The 16,767-nt window shown below is 37.2% G+C and overlaps 1 protein-coding gene across 1 annotated transcript in view; it reads left to right on the forward strand.

The window, feature by feature from the left end:
• The window catches only part of Fanci (FA complementation group I), a 57,370-nt gene that overhangs the window by 23,733 nt on the left and 16,870 nt on the right, over nt 1-16,767 (forward strand). Inside the window, exons 12-20 of the mRNA XM_005006286.4 lie at nt 366-502; nt 1,773-1,953; nt 4,155-4,242; nt 8,473-8,603; nt 9,064-9,134; nt 10,328-10,442; nt 12,128-12,250; nt 14,552-14,620; nt 16,047-16,148. Coding sequence (XP_005006343.1) covers nt 366-502; nt 1,773-1,953; nt 4,155-4,242; nt 8,473-8,603; nt 9,064-9,134; nt 10,328-10,442; nt 12,128-12,250; nt 14,552-14,620; nt 16,047-16,148 — 1,017 coding nt within the window. The remainder of the gene's footprint in view (nt 1-365; nt 503-1,772; nt 1,954-4,154; nt 4,243-8,472; nt 8,604-9,063; nt 9,135-10,327; nt 10,443-12,127; nt 12,251-14,551; nt 14,621-16,046; nt 16,149-16,767) is intronic.

Here is a 16,767-nt window from a genome sequence, read left to right on the forward strand (position 1 = left end):
AATTTAACTCAAAGCCTTGTGCTTGTAAGGCAGGTGCTGCACAGCTGATCTATATTTCTGGCCTCTAAATTTTTATTTTGGAACAGACTCTTGCTAAGTTGCTCCGGCTGACCTTAAACTTGGAATTCTCCTGCCTTAGCCTTCTGAATAACTAGGATTACAAACCCATGTAACATATTCCTGACTCAGTGCTTTTAAATTTCCACTGAAAGTCCTAATTTTTTTTTAAAGTCATAATTTTTATATTCTCTTCATCAGTTAAATAGTTGTCATAGGGATATATTTTAGTGGCCATTAAGATTCATATCATAAGCTTCATTTCATATAACTTTTCTTTCATTTTTCTGCTTATTTTATTATGTTAGGTGTTTGACCTTTTAAAGACTTCGGTTGTAAAAAACTTTAAAGATCTGCAACTCCTTCAAGGTTCAAAATTTCTTCAGAATCTAGTCCCTCAAAGAACTTGTATTTCAGCCATGATCCTGGAAGTGGTGAAGAACAGGTGAGTTGGTGAAGCATATTCCAAAAAGCACACGAAGGATTTAGTGCTGGAAAATGTGGTGTGTCATGCTTATGGGCAGTCAGGGAAAACTGATGACTATACCTGTTCATAGGTCATAGGTCAAGAATTAATGATGAGATGCACAAACCTTTTCCTAGGGAAAGATCTTTTAGTCTCAGGGCCTGATTTCTTAGCCACCTTGACAGCAGGCATATGAAAAGGAAGAACGTGCCTTTGTTCCTTCTGCAATACTGCAGCTCTTCATTGGCCCAAGTTTTTATTGACTTCTGTGCAAGTGACTAGAAAACACTAAATCTGAGGTTGATGCTTATATGTATGCTGTATCATTTATACCATGTCTGTACACACATGCGTGCATACACAGACATACACAAATACACATTATATATACATTTATATCTTTTCTGTCACTTGTAGGTATTGGGATGGGGAGAATGGAGCATGTGCTTGGTTAATCTTGATTCCCAGCTCTAGAGTTTAAATACTGTTAAATCTGTTGAACTGTTATGAGAATCTACTCACAACTGTATCCTTTATTACATAGTGCTGCACTATTTGTCACTGTTTGATAGGTGGAAAGTGATAAAAAGATTACAGGCTTATCGCTTCCATTAGAGGGGATAACAGTAAGTACTATGGTCACTGAGCAGTCCACTGCTTTCCAAAGGCAGTTTTAGCTCATGCTATTGAAATCAGATTTTATATATATATATATATATATAATTTTATTTTTGATACTGGGGCTTGAACTCATGACTGCGTGCTTGCAAGGCAGGCACTTATGCTGCTGAGCTAAATCCCCAGCGCCATGCTATACACTGAGTGTCTTTTGTGCTCAGCTTTTTGGGTAAAAAACATGACTATACTTGACCTTGACCTTAGAGGGAATCAGATGTCTGAGGAGCAATACAGATTTATAAGCTTATTTGTAAGTGTAACTTCTGCTCATGAAATCTTGTAAGGGCTTCTTCAATGGTGATTACATTAAAATACTCTATAGTCTATATACTGTATTCTTAAAAATATTCTGTAGATTCTGTGTATTTTACAGTGTTCTGTTTGTTCTTGGAGGCCACTTGCCTACCATTCCCCCACTGTACATCCAGGAATTCACAATTCCCCCAGATAAGGTTCGTCTCTGAAGTGTAGTAGTTACTCAAGTTAGGTTACCAATGTGTAAGATGGCAGCGAGTAAAAGGCAGGTGTCACACTAAATTGTTCCTTTTAACTAAGCTTTTTTTTCTTATAGTGTTCATAGTTGGGATCATGTAACTCAAGGTCTGGTAGAACTTGGTTTCATGTTAATGGATTCTTACGGGCCAAAAAAGGTTTTTGATGGAAAAAGTATTGAAACCAATTCCAGTCTTTCTAAAATGCCAAGCCAGCATGCATGTAAGCTGGGAGCTGATATCCTGCTGGAAACTTTCAAGGTGAGATTCTAATTTGGCAGCCATTGCTTTTTGTTGTTGTTTTTGTTTGTTTTTTGTTTTATGAGGCAGGGTCTTGCTAGGCAGTTCAGTCTGTCTTTGAGCTCCCTACACAGTCCTTGCTGTTATGGGACTCCAGGTGATCCTCCTGCCTCAGCCTCCCGAATGCTGAAATTACAGGTGTGCACAACCATGCCCAGCCCCATTCCCTATTTTTGGGATATGGAAATGTGTAAGTGACACAAATAGAAGACATTAACGTGGGGCTTTGGAGGATAAGGAAATTTGAATCTGTAGTAGGTTGACAATGTACATGACAAAGCTTGGGACGGTGTCAGAACATTACAAATCCAGTCTGATGGAAGACTTTTGGGGTGTGGATCTGGGTGTCAAATCCAGGCTTGTGCTTGCTGGGAAAGCACGGTACCACTGAGCACATCCCCAGCACTTTCCTTCTTCCCATAGTTTCCATTTGTTATGTTTCTTTTAATTCTGACTGTCCTTTAAAAGTTTGAATGCAGAATAATTTTTGCATGACTTTTTCTTCTTCCTCCAGCAGAAAATTACTTCTTGCTTTTGTTTTGTTTTAATGTTCTTTGCTTATACAAAAAATAATTTTTTAAATCACTTTAGAACATCAAACTTGGAGTACTTAGCTTATTGGTTCATTGTTTTTGAAAGAATTTATAATTTTTGTATTATCAAATTACATTGTCATTTTAATATTAATTTCTCACAGTTTTCAAAAACCTGGTGTCTTTTAAACAAAAAAAGCAAAGTCATAGCTGATGCTAAGCATTTATGTTAGTGATTCCTCCAAGATGACTTTTTGACATTCAGTTGCTTAACCATATACTAAAAGTGTCTACTGAGATTGTTATTTGGAGGCTAATGTAAATATAAATTCAATGTTTCATCTATAACAGCATAGATTAGTCCTCGAGTCAAAAGTGTATTTGATAATATTAATAAACCTTTTAAACAGTAACATAACTAAAACTTTCTTAGAATATGCTTTTGTTTTAAATTCATATTTGTCTGGAGCTGGGGATTTAGGTCAGTGGCTCAAGTGCTTGCCTCGTAACTGCCAAGTCATGAGTTGGATCTCTGGTACCAAAAAACAAAAAAATTTGTATTTGTCAAAAATAGAGGCTCCATTTGATTTCACAGGTGTTGACTTTATCAAAACATTTGTAGAGCACGTAATTGCTGAGCCACTAACAATCTGAAATCTGAAGGAATTATACCTCAAAGTAAACAAATTAAGAATTTTAACTAAAATTCAAATGAAAGAGCTGGGGATATAGCTCAGGGCCACAGCACCTGCCTGGCAAATGCAAGGTCCTGAGTTTAATTTCTGGTATCAAAAAAAAAAAAAAATCAAATGAAAATTCTACTACTGAACTCCATCCGCAGACCTTTTTTGGTCGAGACTGTCTTAATAAGTTGTGCAGTCTAGCCTCAAATGCTGGCTTCTTCTGCCTGAGCCTCTCAAGTACATGAGAGATTATCAGTAGTGTGCCACCTGCCCGGCTCATGGGTCTCTTGTAGCTGTGTTTCTTAAAACCGAGAAGCAGTGAGTGAAACGTTTTTCTTTTTCTCCCCTTCCTCTCTCCCTTCCTTTCTTTGTACTGAGAATTGATCCCAGGGTTTTGACTGACACATCCCCAAGCTCTTTTTTTTTTCCCCATGAGACAGGGTCTCTGCAGTTTGCCCAGGTTAGGCCTGAACTTGAGATCTTCCTACCTCCGCCTTCCAGTGCTGCAATCACAGGCGTGCACCACCACGCCTGGCTTGATTTTTCTTTTTTTAATGTTTTGAAGATTTTCATGGGTCTTGAATTTTAATTTTTAGAATAAAAGTTATGGGTGCTGTCAGAAATAAGGATGTTGGCCTATACTGGATATAAAGTAGACTTATTTCTCTTTGATAGCTGATCTTAGATGTCACATTTGTATTATGTGATCTGTACTTTTAGGCTGATAAACCTGTTTACCTTGTTTATGAATTACAGACACCGAATGCGGGGAGAGTCGTGATTCTGTTTTTTCATGTTCTGTTTTTAAATGTTCTAATATGACTGAAGTGAACTGTTGACTTTTACCCATATCCAAAGTATTCTTATCCTGCCTAACATGCATTGATGTATTTGTTAAGCTAAAGGTCAACCAGGAATATTTCATTGGTTCTGTGGTTTTTTTTAGATCCATGAGATGATCCGACAAGAAATTCTGGAGCAGGTCCTCAACAGGGTTGTTACCAGAGCTTCGGCTCCCATCAGTCACTTCTTAGGTATTGAACTTTTAAAGTCTGAACGTAGTTCTTCGGAATATTACCTCTTAAATACTGTAAAGATTTGGTCCTAGGATAGTACTGAATGATGCATTACCTTGAGAGACAGTGTCTTTGGTTATGAAGACAGTGAGGTGTCAGTCCCCTTCCATCGGCTTTGGTGGTCAGTTGGGATGGAGCGTTTAACTGTGAACCTCCGTTTGGCATCAGCAATCTCTGCATCTCTCAGCACTTCTCAGATGGGTGCTGTCCTTCTGCCACTGTAACCCAGACACTCAGAAGCCAGCCCTTTTCTTCTTGGTAACTTCTGAATGTGCTGTTTATAGCACATATCTCTTATTGTCTAAATCCAACAGTGTGCACAATTTCCCTAGAACTTTTTAGATAGCTTCTTATGCTGCCTGTGACGGCTTTTTTCTTTCTCCTTTAGTGGTAACTTTTATGTCTTCTACCCTTGGTGAAGTTCAACACTTACAGTAGCACATATTCTACTCCCCCGACCCTTTTCAGTTTTACTAAGTTATAGTAAAATTGAAGTATAATCTTTGTATTTAAAGTGTAACAGTGTAATTTATTTTGATGTTATATACTTGTGAGGCCATTGCCACAGTCAAGATGAATATATATGTCACACACAGGTGCCTTCTGTTGTCATCCCTGCCTTCTTGCCTTCTGCCATCTCGTTTGGTCTGCTTTCTGTCGTTATACATTTATATATGGAAGGATGCTGGGGACTAATCCAGGACTTTTTGCATGCTAAGCACATACATACTCTACCATGGAGCTATACTTCCAGCCCTTAAATGCCATTTTAAAAATTTCATGCAGATGGAATAATAACAGTACACTTTTTCTGACCTCTTTAACATAGTGTCATTCTTTTGAGAGATTTATCTGTGATCGTTATGAACATTAATATAGTTAGTTGGTTCCTTTGTGTTATATTAATCTAATACAGAGCCACAACTTCACCTGGGGATAATTCCCTTATTTCTGACTTTTCACTATCACAATAGGTGCTGTGCTTTGCATGGTGGTACACACATAGTTGAGCATGCAGGAGACTGAGGCAGGAGAATTGCTGAGTTCAAGGCCAGCCTGGGCTGCATAGGAAGACCCTGTCTCAAAACAACAAAAGACATTCATATATAAATCTTCTTTCTCCTGGGAAAATACCTAGTAGTAGACTGGATACATTCTGTAGTAGATACATGTTAAGTAGTTTAAAAACTCTCCTAAAGCGATGGTACCATTTGATACTCTACCAGCATTGTTTCTGATTGCTCTACATTGTCACCAGTTCTTAACACAGTTTTTATTTTGGAGGGATTTGTTTTGAGACAGATACTCATTGTAGTTAAGACTAGCCTCAAACTCATAGTAATCCTCCTGCCTCTGCCTCCTGAGTGCTAGGATTGCAGGTGTGTGCCTCCATGTTTGGCCCTAAATGTTTTTTTTAACGTTAGGCATTTTGACCAAACAACTTGAATTTTGGTGGATGTTAAATCAATCTCTAGTTTGGAATCTTTTTGGGGGGGGATTGAACTTGGACCTTGTGCTTGCCAGGCAGTGCACCACTGAGCTATATCCCTCGCCCCAGTTTAGGATCTTAACAGTATTGAATCTCTTACTCAGGGGCACAGGGTAGCTCTCTATTGAGGCAACCCTGTAAATTTTTGCTATAGGATTTTGTAGTTTTCATTGTGTGGGTCTTGCATACGTTTTTGTCAGGTTTTTTTGTGTGTGTGTGCCAGGGATTGAACTCACGACCTTGTGCTTGCCAGGCAGGTGTTTATGCTACTGAGCTGAATTCCTGGCAAAACCCAGCATTTTGTGACCTGCAAAATTTTATATTTCCAAGACCGTATGTACGTAATACTGGAACTCAGCCATTCGTGCTCCTGGATTTGTGTGAACTCTTGCTCCCCAGTGTACCAGCAGAGCTGGGTAGCTGGGACATACATCAGTACAGTCTCTGAAGCCTGAAGGGTTCACTTTCTGGCCCTTTGTAGATAAAGTTTGCTGACTCTGGTCTGTTATATTAACCTGGATAATTATCCTTTGCTTCCTCTTTCTTCTTAATGTTTCAAGTTTCCTTTTGCTTGTGGGAAGGATAGAAATAGTGCTATTCAGATTATCTGTATCTCGTAGTTAACTTTGGCAGTTTCTGTGAAGGAATTTGACCATTTCATCTAAGTTACTAACTTGATTGCCATAAAGTTCTTCAAAGTGTTCCTTTTAATGTGTCTAGGATCTGTGTCATTCTCCTGATTAGTCTGGCAAATTTATTGATTTCATTGAAATTTGCAACCATCCTTTAGCTCTATTGAATATTTCTGTTGATATCTGCTTTATTTGTTTGCTTCCTTTCTTCTTCTTGCTTTGAGTTTAGTGTGCTCTTTCTTTGATTGAAATTTTTGGTCATTAATTTGAGACTTGTCTTTCTCTCTCTTTTTTTTTTCTTTTTAGGCACCAGGAATTGAACTCAGGACCTCATGCGCCACTGAGCTAAATCCCTGGCTCGTTTTTTTTTTTTTTTTTTTTTTTTTTTAACAACACAAGCATGAAACTAATTTTTCCACTAACTATTTATTCTTTAACCCAGAAATGTGTTATTGTCCAAATATTTAAATTTTTTTTTCTCTTAAAATATCTTTCTGGCTGGGTATGGTGGTGCACCCCTGCAATCCCAGCACACAGGAGGCTGAGGAAGGAGGATCATTGCAAGTTTGAGATCAGCCTGGGCTACACAGTGAGCCAAAGGCCAGCCTGAACTGTATAGTGGTTCTCAAAAAGACAAAAAAGGGTATCTTTTTGTTACTAATTTCTAATTTGTTTCTAATACTGTTTCTAATTTGTGATCAGAGATTTTACTTTCTATCATTGATTCTCTCCAATTTATTGAGCTACAGATTTCTAACTGGTTTCCCAGTCATCTTTGCTATCTGCAGCAGTTCAGCCTGCATACCAGCACCAGATTATTTCATACACTAAATTACCGTTCTGTGACTCTGAATTCATCGGTATGTTCAATTATCAGCTCTTTATCCTGGAACTTCAAGTCTTTGACAGTTTGATTCCAGCCTGCTTATCCCATTTATCCCCAAGTATGTATTTTTCTGAATCCTTCACCCCATTTCACTGAGCCCCCATCATCCTCTGAATGTGTCATTCTTATTCTTACCTTTCTTGTGGTTTTATTTATAGCAGATCTTTCCACTTAATTGTACATTTAAATGGTACTCATCTTTCAGAAGCCAGTTTAAATTCCTTCTCATGCTTTCCTAAAGTACACAACTCTTAAATGATGTTGTTTGCTTTGTTTGTTTATATGTTTGTTTTTGGGACGGATCTCATTATATAGTTTAGGCCTGCCTTGAATACCCTTCTGTTTTGAGAATCTATTTAAACTCTCATTAATTGGGAATAAGAGTGAACGCCTATAATCCCAGGAGGCTGAGGCAGGAGGATCCCTGAGAATTGGAGGCCAGCCTGGACTACACAGTGACACCCTGTCTCAAAAATAAGCAAATAAAACAAAACCCAAAACTCTCTATCATTTGGTAGGTGGTAAATGTTTGGAATTATTAAATATTTGATATTACTCTGTAAAATTTTAATTTTTTTACAGTGGTAGTTTTTTGTTTTGTTTTTTGCTTTTAACTCAATTATTAGAATTCTCGAAAGAAGAGACCCATGTGTTAGGCTTTATATATTCCTAATTGATTCAGATTATGTTTACACATAATAAAAATTTTCAAATATTCTTTGATTTATTTTAGTGTGGAAATAGGAGATAATGTGGTATTTGTTTGGGCCCTATAGTAAGTTTCTTTCTTTCTTTTGACAGGTTTTTGTGTTGTTTTGGGGTTCTTAGTTTTCTGTTTGTTTTGTTTTGTTCTGTTCCAGAATTTTTAATGTTTTTATTTTGAGATAGTTTTTGCTCAGTTGCCTAGACTGGGCTTGAACTTCTTGCCTTAGCCTGAGTTACTGAGATTACAGGCCACTGTGCCTGGCTCTTTTAGACAGTTTAGTTTTCAAAGTCTTGTGCTATCAAAAAATGCTAAACTCTCCTGGTTACATTCACTGAAGAGAATGTAGGTATAGTTAGAAATTTTTATTGCACTGAATTTGACTTGAGGAAACAAAGCTTTTTACCATTTGTTTCTCCATATTTATTTTAAAGTCTTTAATTACTTGAGGCAGCTGAGTATCAATTCTGTTTTACAGACTTGCTTTCGAGTGTCATCATGTATGCACCCTTAGTTCTTCAGAGCTGTTCTTCTAGAGTCACAGAAACTTTTGACTATTTGTCCCTCCTGCCCCTTCAGACTGTACAAGGGCTGCTTAAAGCAGTACAGGTAAGTCTTCTGACACCACAGCCAGCTTGCCAAAGTCAGTGTACTTGTCTGATGGAAAACTGCTGCATTTCTCTTTTTTTATTAGATACATCTTTATAAATATATATGCCTAATAAATCCTTTTGAGTCTGGAAGATAAAACCTCGTATTAAAGGGGAAAGAGCACTAACTAGACTGTTTCCCAAGTTGACCCCTCTTCACTGCACAATTCTTTGTCCTTTAGCTCATTTCAAGTTAGTGAAGTAATTGAAAGTCCTGTGAAAATTACTGAGTACAGTGGGTTTACAAGACATTTGCAGCAGTTTCAATGTGTTCTTCAGTGTAATGAACATTGAAACATGTCTGGAAAGTGGAACCAGAGTCCTTTATAGAAGCCGAATGCTAGCAGTACTGAGTAGAAATGAGTTGACATTAATAAGCAAATTTACCTGTTATTACGCACTGAATTTTCTTCCTGCAGCCTCTTCTTAAAGTCAGCATGTCAGTGCGAGACTCCTTGATACTGGTCCTTCGGAAAGCCATGTTTGCCAGGTATAGAGCATTCCTTGAGATCATAGGAAATTACTACTTCTGATGTTGGGCTAAAAGATTTCTCTGCTGTCCCCAGTGCTGCCTGTTCACAGTGACCATGCAGATTTCTAACCCAGCAGAGCACATTCACAAGTAAGGCATTATGCTAAATGCCTTATGCGCTGTTTTCATTTAGTCTCCAGGGCAACGCTGCAAAGGGAAAGAATTATAATTCCCAATTTCCAGATAAGAAAATTGAGACTTAAAGAAGTTTGGTGACTTCAGAGGTCAAACAGTAGTTGATTGTGAAAGTAATTGAATGTCAGAGCTTCTAATTTGAAGTACTGTGCTGTACCACGCAGAGTCAGCTTCAGGGAAAAACTGCATTGCCAGATTCTCTGACACTTGAACTGGCAACAGCACCAAAGGGAAAGCACTTTAGTTAGGAAGGATATACTTAAAAAGCTCATCTTAGACCATGGACTAGTGGCTAGTTAGGTTTCTTTTTGGAGCCCGTCCAGTGCCTCCTGACTTTCTTTATTTCATGGTATAAAAGGTAGGGGTGATAATACTGTCTCCTAACAATAAAACGAGACAGTAACATGTGGACACCGTTTGTTATTTTCAGGATAGAATAGCCCTGTTAAGGTCACAGTGACCGTATCACAATATATTTGTGAATATCCAGAGTAACAACCAGTAAGTAGCCATGTCGTTCTCTCTGTTCTAGAAATGATGGCTTGCTTTTATCCCTAGAGGCATAGCTGCTGGGCCAGGATTGTGTGTTGTAGCACTGGTAACGTGAATCAGTAGTGGAGCCTCAGCCGGCAGATGACGGTGTCGTTTTCCTGGGTAGAGGGTTTTCGTGTTGCAGAGCACTGTGGTGCTGGGTGAAGGAAGGGAGCTGTGGAGCGGAGTGCACCTGCAGGCACATTCCTGTGCTCTAAGGCACTGTAGTCTCATCCCCCAAAGACTCAAGCAGGATAAGGCTCAGTACAGATAGGGAATCCTGACATGAGGGAGATATTAAATCCGTTGAATCCCTGTACTGCTAATCCATCTGAACAGTTGATGCTTATTTCAAACATATAAATTCAGTTTTGTGTTGTGTTCCACTGTTTATACATACACTTTGTAGGGACTAATGGAATTTTTGTGCAGATTCTTGTGAAATTAGTGATGTTCAGTAACTTTCCTGTGTATTTCTGAGCCAGACAGCTTAATGCCCGAAAGTCTGCAGTTGCTGGGTTTTTGCTGCTCCTGAAGAACTTCAAAGTCTTCAGCAGCCTGTCATCCTCTCAGTGCAGTCAGTCTATTGGCGTCAGTCAGGTAAGGAGTGTTCGCACTGGCATTGATAAGGGGGCAAACACACAAGTCATTTTCTTATATTCCTGTTACGTTGTGAGAATGATCTGGAAACTGAGAACTTCATGATGATGATGATGATGATGATGGTGAGTGCAGTGGCCACTAGCCTCAATGTGACTGTGAAACTAAACACTTCATTAAAATGGGGCCAGTCCAGATTGAGTTGTGTTGTGTGTATATAAATCACATTTTAAAGATTGAGTGTGAAATTAAAAAATGTAAAATATCTGTTATTATTTTGGTTATGTTTGGGTTAAATATTAAAATTTATTTCTCCTATTAAATTGTGTTTTATTTTATGACTACTAGAAATTTTTTAAATCATATATGTGGCTTGCATTTATGGCATAATTGCTACCTTTTTATTCAATAGCACTGTGCTGTCCAACCCTACTGAAGAGCTTTATACTTGTTACCTCATTTAATCTTCACAGCAGTTCTCTGAGGATACATACTATTATACCCATTTTAAAAATAAGTCAGTGGGCTGGGTGTGGTAGTGCACACCTCTAATCCCAGCATGTGGGAGGTGAGACGGGAGATCACTGTTGAGTTCAAGGCCAGTGTGAGTTCTAAGAATGGCCTGAACTACATAGCAAGACTGCCTCGGAAAACCAAAAGAACTCCCAAAAGCCAGTTGACTTACTTTATATGTGCATGTCTAACAGTTGTAATCTAGGGAGTCAAAACTTTTTACAATAATTTGATGATCTAGGCTTTGGAACAATAAAACTGTCTTCACAATTTAAACTATGTTTTGTAGCTTGATGGAGCAGTGAAATTGTGTTCATGATGTAAATGGCACTATTACTATTTGGATTTACCCTACAGTTTCATTAAAAATTCTTTAGTATACTAGTGTAACTGTATAACTTTTATCTGTAACATATATATAACACAGATTATGACTCATTCTGGGTATCAGGCCAGGGATATAGTTCAGCCGCTCAGCACCTCCCTGACAAGTGTGAGGTCTTGAGTTCAATCCCTGGTACCAAAAAAAAAGCTCAGATGGACTGGGAAGATAGCTCAGCAGCAAAAGCATCTGCCTGTCAAGTGCAAGGTCCTGGAAAAAAAAGATCAGTAAGGATTTGGGAATTCTTGTTGGTGTTTTGTGTTTGATTTTGAGACAGGGCCTTACTAAGTTGCCTAGGTTCATCTCAAACTTGTGACCTTCTGCCTCGGCCTCTGGAGTAACTGGGATTATAGGCATGTGTTGCTGTGTGTACCCAGTACAGTTTTATTTTAAGTCAAACAAAGGATGTTCTTTGTTGGTTCATTTCTGAACAAAAGTATGTCTATCTTTAAGCCTTTGGAATCGGTGGTAGTAAAGACTTGGGTTCTGTTAGGAATTGAAAGTATATAAGGAAGTATCTAATAAAGTGATCCTAGGGAACTGGCATTGTCAAGGAACCTTTAAAGAACAGGGAAGAGTTTGTTTGTTAAAATGCTTGAAAATTTTTATTCTAAAACAGAATGTGGTGTGTTTCACCGCATGGCAATGATAGTGTCTGCCACAGTCCTGGGTTTCAGCATAGGAAGGCTAAGTCTAATAAGTTTCTTTGACCAAAGACAAAGGCTCATTTTCTTCCTCTGTGGAAATTACTTTGGTAAACTCGACAGGAACTGGCTTCTCTTTTTCTCAGGTTCATGTGGACGTTCACAGCCGTTACAAGTCTGTTGCCAATGAAACTTTTTGCCTTGAGATTATGGATAGTTTGAGGAGATGTTTAGGCCAACAGGCTGATGTTCGATTCATGCTTTATGAGGTAAGTCAGTAAAGTGGAAGAAATGTGCCCTCTGTTAACATTCTTTTTTATGTTAAGTTTTTTTCTAACTATAAAAGTATGGTAGTTGTCTCCTTATACGGTTAGGACCAGTAGGTTGTGATAGTGAGTCAAAAAGGTACTGTAATTGTAAGTAATACTTGATACTTTCCATATTTTAATTAGAAATATTTAAATATGCTACTAATTTGCCAGACTTTTGATTTAGGATCAAGTTTGTTGTATGTAACTTCCTGTCTCATAGGCCATCTCCGAATTGTATTGCTTCTGGTTACATTTTTTCTAAAGTCGTATAAAAACTTCCAACACACTTCAGATACAGAGTTGACACAGAAACCTTTTAGGAGGGTTCAGCACCCCTTTTTGATTAATTTTCTCACCTTGAATTCATCAGAAATTATTTGTAGAGTCTTCTTCAATTAAGTCTTTCCAAAATATTCAGCTTAGTTTTTATAAAAACAACTTTGCTTTTTTGCAATTTATTTTCAGGTTGCTATAGAATATCCACATGGGTCACATAATAACCATCCAGTTAGGAAAAATTGGGGATAAATACAGCTACTACTTCTGATTAGTGTGTTAGCTCACCCTGCGGGATCCGAGTGCATGGTCTTGGAGGACATGCTACTGTTTCTAGCATTTACTATGTTGTTTATTTCAGCATTTGTATTTCACAGAGTGAAGGAAAGCATTAGATAATCTAATTGGTAGATTAAATGGAGACTATTGCATTGTAATAGAGAACATACTAAAATATTTTAAAAGTATTCTACCATCAACATATACATATTTATGCAAAACTGGAATAAGATTTATATTTTATCTTTATTTTCCAACTTCATTAAATTTTCTTGACCATGTAGTTTTTAATTTCAAATGATGAATAGTGATTTAAAAGTTTATTGTGGAGTATTTTTGTTGTTCCTGGGTTTTCACTATGACTGATGTTTGAATGACCATAGTATAGGCCCTCAGCCTATAACATTAGCCTCTTGGTGCCCTTTTGCAAGCACTGAAATGGGGTTAAGGGATCAGGGCTAGGGAATCCAACAAACTCGAGGCCTTGCACATGTTATGAAGATGCTATACCAGTGAGCCAGTCACTTTTTAAGTGATTAAAAATTTTTAAGTGATTAAAAATTTCCTGATACTCCATTATGATAAAATCTCCCAGAAACTGGCCAGAATAGGATTAGGAGGCAAGTTCCTCATTCTAATAAAGGGTATTTGTGAAACCACATGTAATATAAATTGTGAAAGAAAAAATGCTTTCCCCTATGTTCAGAAACAAAGATACTTGTTCGCAGCTCTTCAGCATTTTAGGGTCTACCTAGCTGATGCAATAAGACAAGAAAAATATACACAAGCATATAGATTGAAAAGAAAGAAGTAATATCAAAAAATTATCAAAATGAGTTTAGCTGTTAAGGTTACAGGATGTAAGATCAGTAACCATGCAGAAATCAATTACAGTTCTATGTGCTACCATTGAATAATTAGAAATTGAAATAAAATATTTAAAATAAATAGAAAGTAAAATAGTTAAGCATAAGTCTTGACTGTTACAGGGCAAAGTACAGTGATACCCCAGTTATTAAATGGCTCCAAGCTTGAACTTTATACTACTTGAACAGCAAAGTTCAGAAAAATCAGCTCAGCATTTGTAACTTTGCTGCATAGTTGAACCAAAAACATGGCTTGAAAAACCTGTACTGGTAAAGAGTGAGTCAAGCAGCCGCTTTGGCCGTGGACACAAAGGGGTGACTCTTCAGTATAAGCACTGCTCTCACCCATGCAGCATACAGTGTTTGTGTTACAGCATTTGTCACTGTACTTCTTTATTTGTTTTTGCACATTATATGCATAAAGTAACCATAACGATGGCTTCAAGGAAAGTTAGTGTAACAGCAGTGAAGCTAAGAGCAAAATTGAAACATGGTAGAATTAAATCATTGCAAAATTTGTTAAAATCCTCAAGAAATGAATTTATGACTAATTTTTGGACCAGTTATTTGGCTTTCCATTATTTCTTAAAGGAAAATTATGTTTAGTTCTTGAACTTTTCTGAGTTTGCTCATGAATTTGGAATGAACTGAGTTCAGCAACCAAGGCATCCCAGTACTCCAAAACCAGAGTGATCACGGAGAGATCTAATTTTAGTTTAGATACGTAATCTAAACTTTCTGCATTGTTTCTCCCTCTAACAAATGTGGTTTCCATTTTTATCGACAAACTGAGAATAAGATAAAGAAACAGCTCATTTATTGATTTGATTTCTCCTAGGGGTTCTATGATGTTCTTCGAAGGAACTCTCAGCTGGCTAATTCAATTATGCAGACTCTGCTCTCACAGGTAAAATATATTTTTATGGGTAGCACAGGGAAATCAGATAGTGAGGTACTGAAAGGTGATTGATGTTTTCCAGACTTTTCAAAATATAAAATTATTTCCACCCAGTACACTGATTCTTTGTAAACATGTTTGGTAATGCTATACTATTCTGGTTTTATTTCAGTCATCTCTAACTGCCTACCATGTTGTCATCATCTAACTGCTGTCCCTGTGAGTTAGCAGTCAACATGTTATGTATAAGGACACTGAAGAATCATTTATGTAGAGGCTCTCAGCAGCTTTATCTGTTATATTTCTGGAAAAAAAAATCTAGAACAAGTACAGTAACATACTGAAATGTGTTCTTTCCAACTGACAGATAGATGCATGATTTAGGTCATTTTCTATATTTCTAGTTTTTTAAAAAGTTTTTGCATTATGAAATACTTCAAAGGACAATCAAGATGGGAAAAATTCAGCTGGAGAATATCTAACAAAAAAATTTCATTTCCAGTATTTATTCAGGAAGCATATTTTTAAGCAGTTTTATTTACATAACATATAATTTTTATTGTTATGAACCAGAAGGGTTTGTCTAGACCCTTAATCCATTTTGTTAGAGATGGAAGCAAGCTCACTCTCCCACACACCTCCTCTCTTGCCCTTTTTGCCATTGTTTCATGATAATTCTAAAAAAAGCTCCATTTGAAATTAAGATCTCAGATATGTGCAAATTATCCTTTGCTATCCAGAAAGCTTTTTACTGGGACTTGGTTTTGATCTTGTGTAAAATTATCTATATTCTTATGTTTTTTTATATATATTCCTATGTTTAACAAGAATAAAAATTACACTCAATGGTATAGAGCAGTCAACTTATGTTAACATACAGACCAATACAATTCTGCTGACTTGAAAAGAGGAGAAAATAAATAATATTTTTCAGTTCTATTGTATGCCAAGATGTGTTTGAAACACTTTATGGTCATGTTGAATCCTTGTTTTGTTTTGTTTTTTGAGTCATGTTTAATCTTTAGATAGCATTCACATGAACAGTATAATTATTTTTCAAATGAGAATCAAGGAATGGATAACTATCAAAGTCAGTGTGAAAGGTGGTACTAGTATTTTGAACTCAAGGCAGTCTAATTTGAGCCTCTGTTACTACCAGGCTTTACTGAAAATGCTGATTGCCTGTGTAAGTTTAGAAATTAATAGGGTAGTATGATAAAATGAAATAAAGACAGCATTTATCATTACTTTGCCTAAATAAGGGCAAGAGGACATAGATGAACCAAAGCAACGTAAATTTTGCTGTCCTATTCTTTGAACAACTGGGCAATGTATGTTAGAAGACATTAGATATTGAAGATACCATTAGCTTGACCAACTGAAAAAATGACAAATATTCTTAAGCTGTAATGCTTTTTCCCCTTACTGTGTACAGTTAAAACTATACTATGAGCCAAAACCTGACCTGCTGCCTCCTCTGAAATTAGAAGCTTGTATTCTGGCCCAAGGGGATCAGATCTCATTACAAGAACCACTGGTAAGCCTTTAACTGCTTCTATACTTCAACCATTTTGTTTACTGTTAACACTAAGGTTGATCTTCAGAAAAATACCTTTCCCTGTGAAACTGTTTCTGTTTCTTCCAAGGTTTTACTTATAAATCTTTTCTACTTAATTCTTTATTGTTGTTTTGTTTTGTTCTGTTTTTGATAGTGGAATCAAACATGTAACCTTGCATTTGCCAGGCAGAAGCTGTACCACTGAGCCATGTCCATGGCCCTACTTACCATTTTAGACCCATTAGTGCCTTTGCTTATTGGTAAGCTATCTTCATATTAGCACTTTATAAATCGTGATATTCACCACCTCTCTGTGGAGCATCTTTTTTTTTTTTTTTCTTGTCTTTTTTCCTTTTTATCGGTACCGGGGATCGAACTCACGACTGCCTGCTTGCAAGGCAGGCGCTTATGCCACTGAGCTAAATCCCCAGCCTCTCCCTGTGGAGCATCTTGCCTTGTATTAATGGATCTCCAATTCTATACACTAAATGCCAAATGGCTGTGTCACCTAAGAACAGATGAACCCAGAGATCTGCCTCCTCAATCTAAAGGGAAATACATGATTTAGGCTGAGAATTGGCACTGTTGCACCTTCAGG

Source organism: Cavia porcellus, unplaced genomic scaffold (genome assembly GCF_034190915.1).
Source record: "Cavia porcellus strain 051 isolate PalLab524CR breed Dunkin Hartley unplaced genomic scaffold, mCavPor4.1 scaffold_6, whole genome shotgun sequence".
Lineage (NCBI taxonomy): Eukaryota > Metazoa > Chordata > Mammalia > Rodentia > Caviidae > Cavia > Cavia porcellus.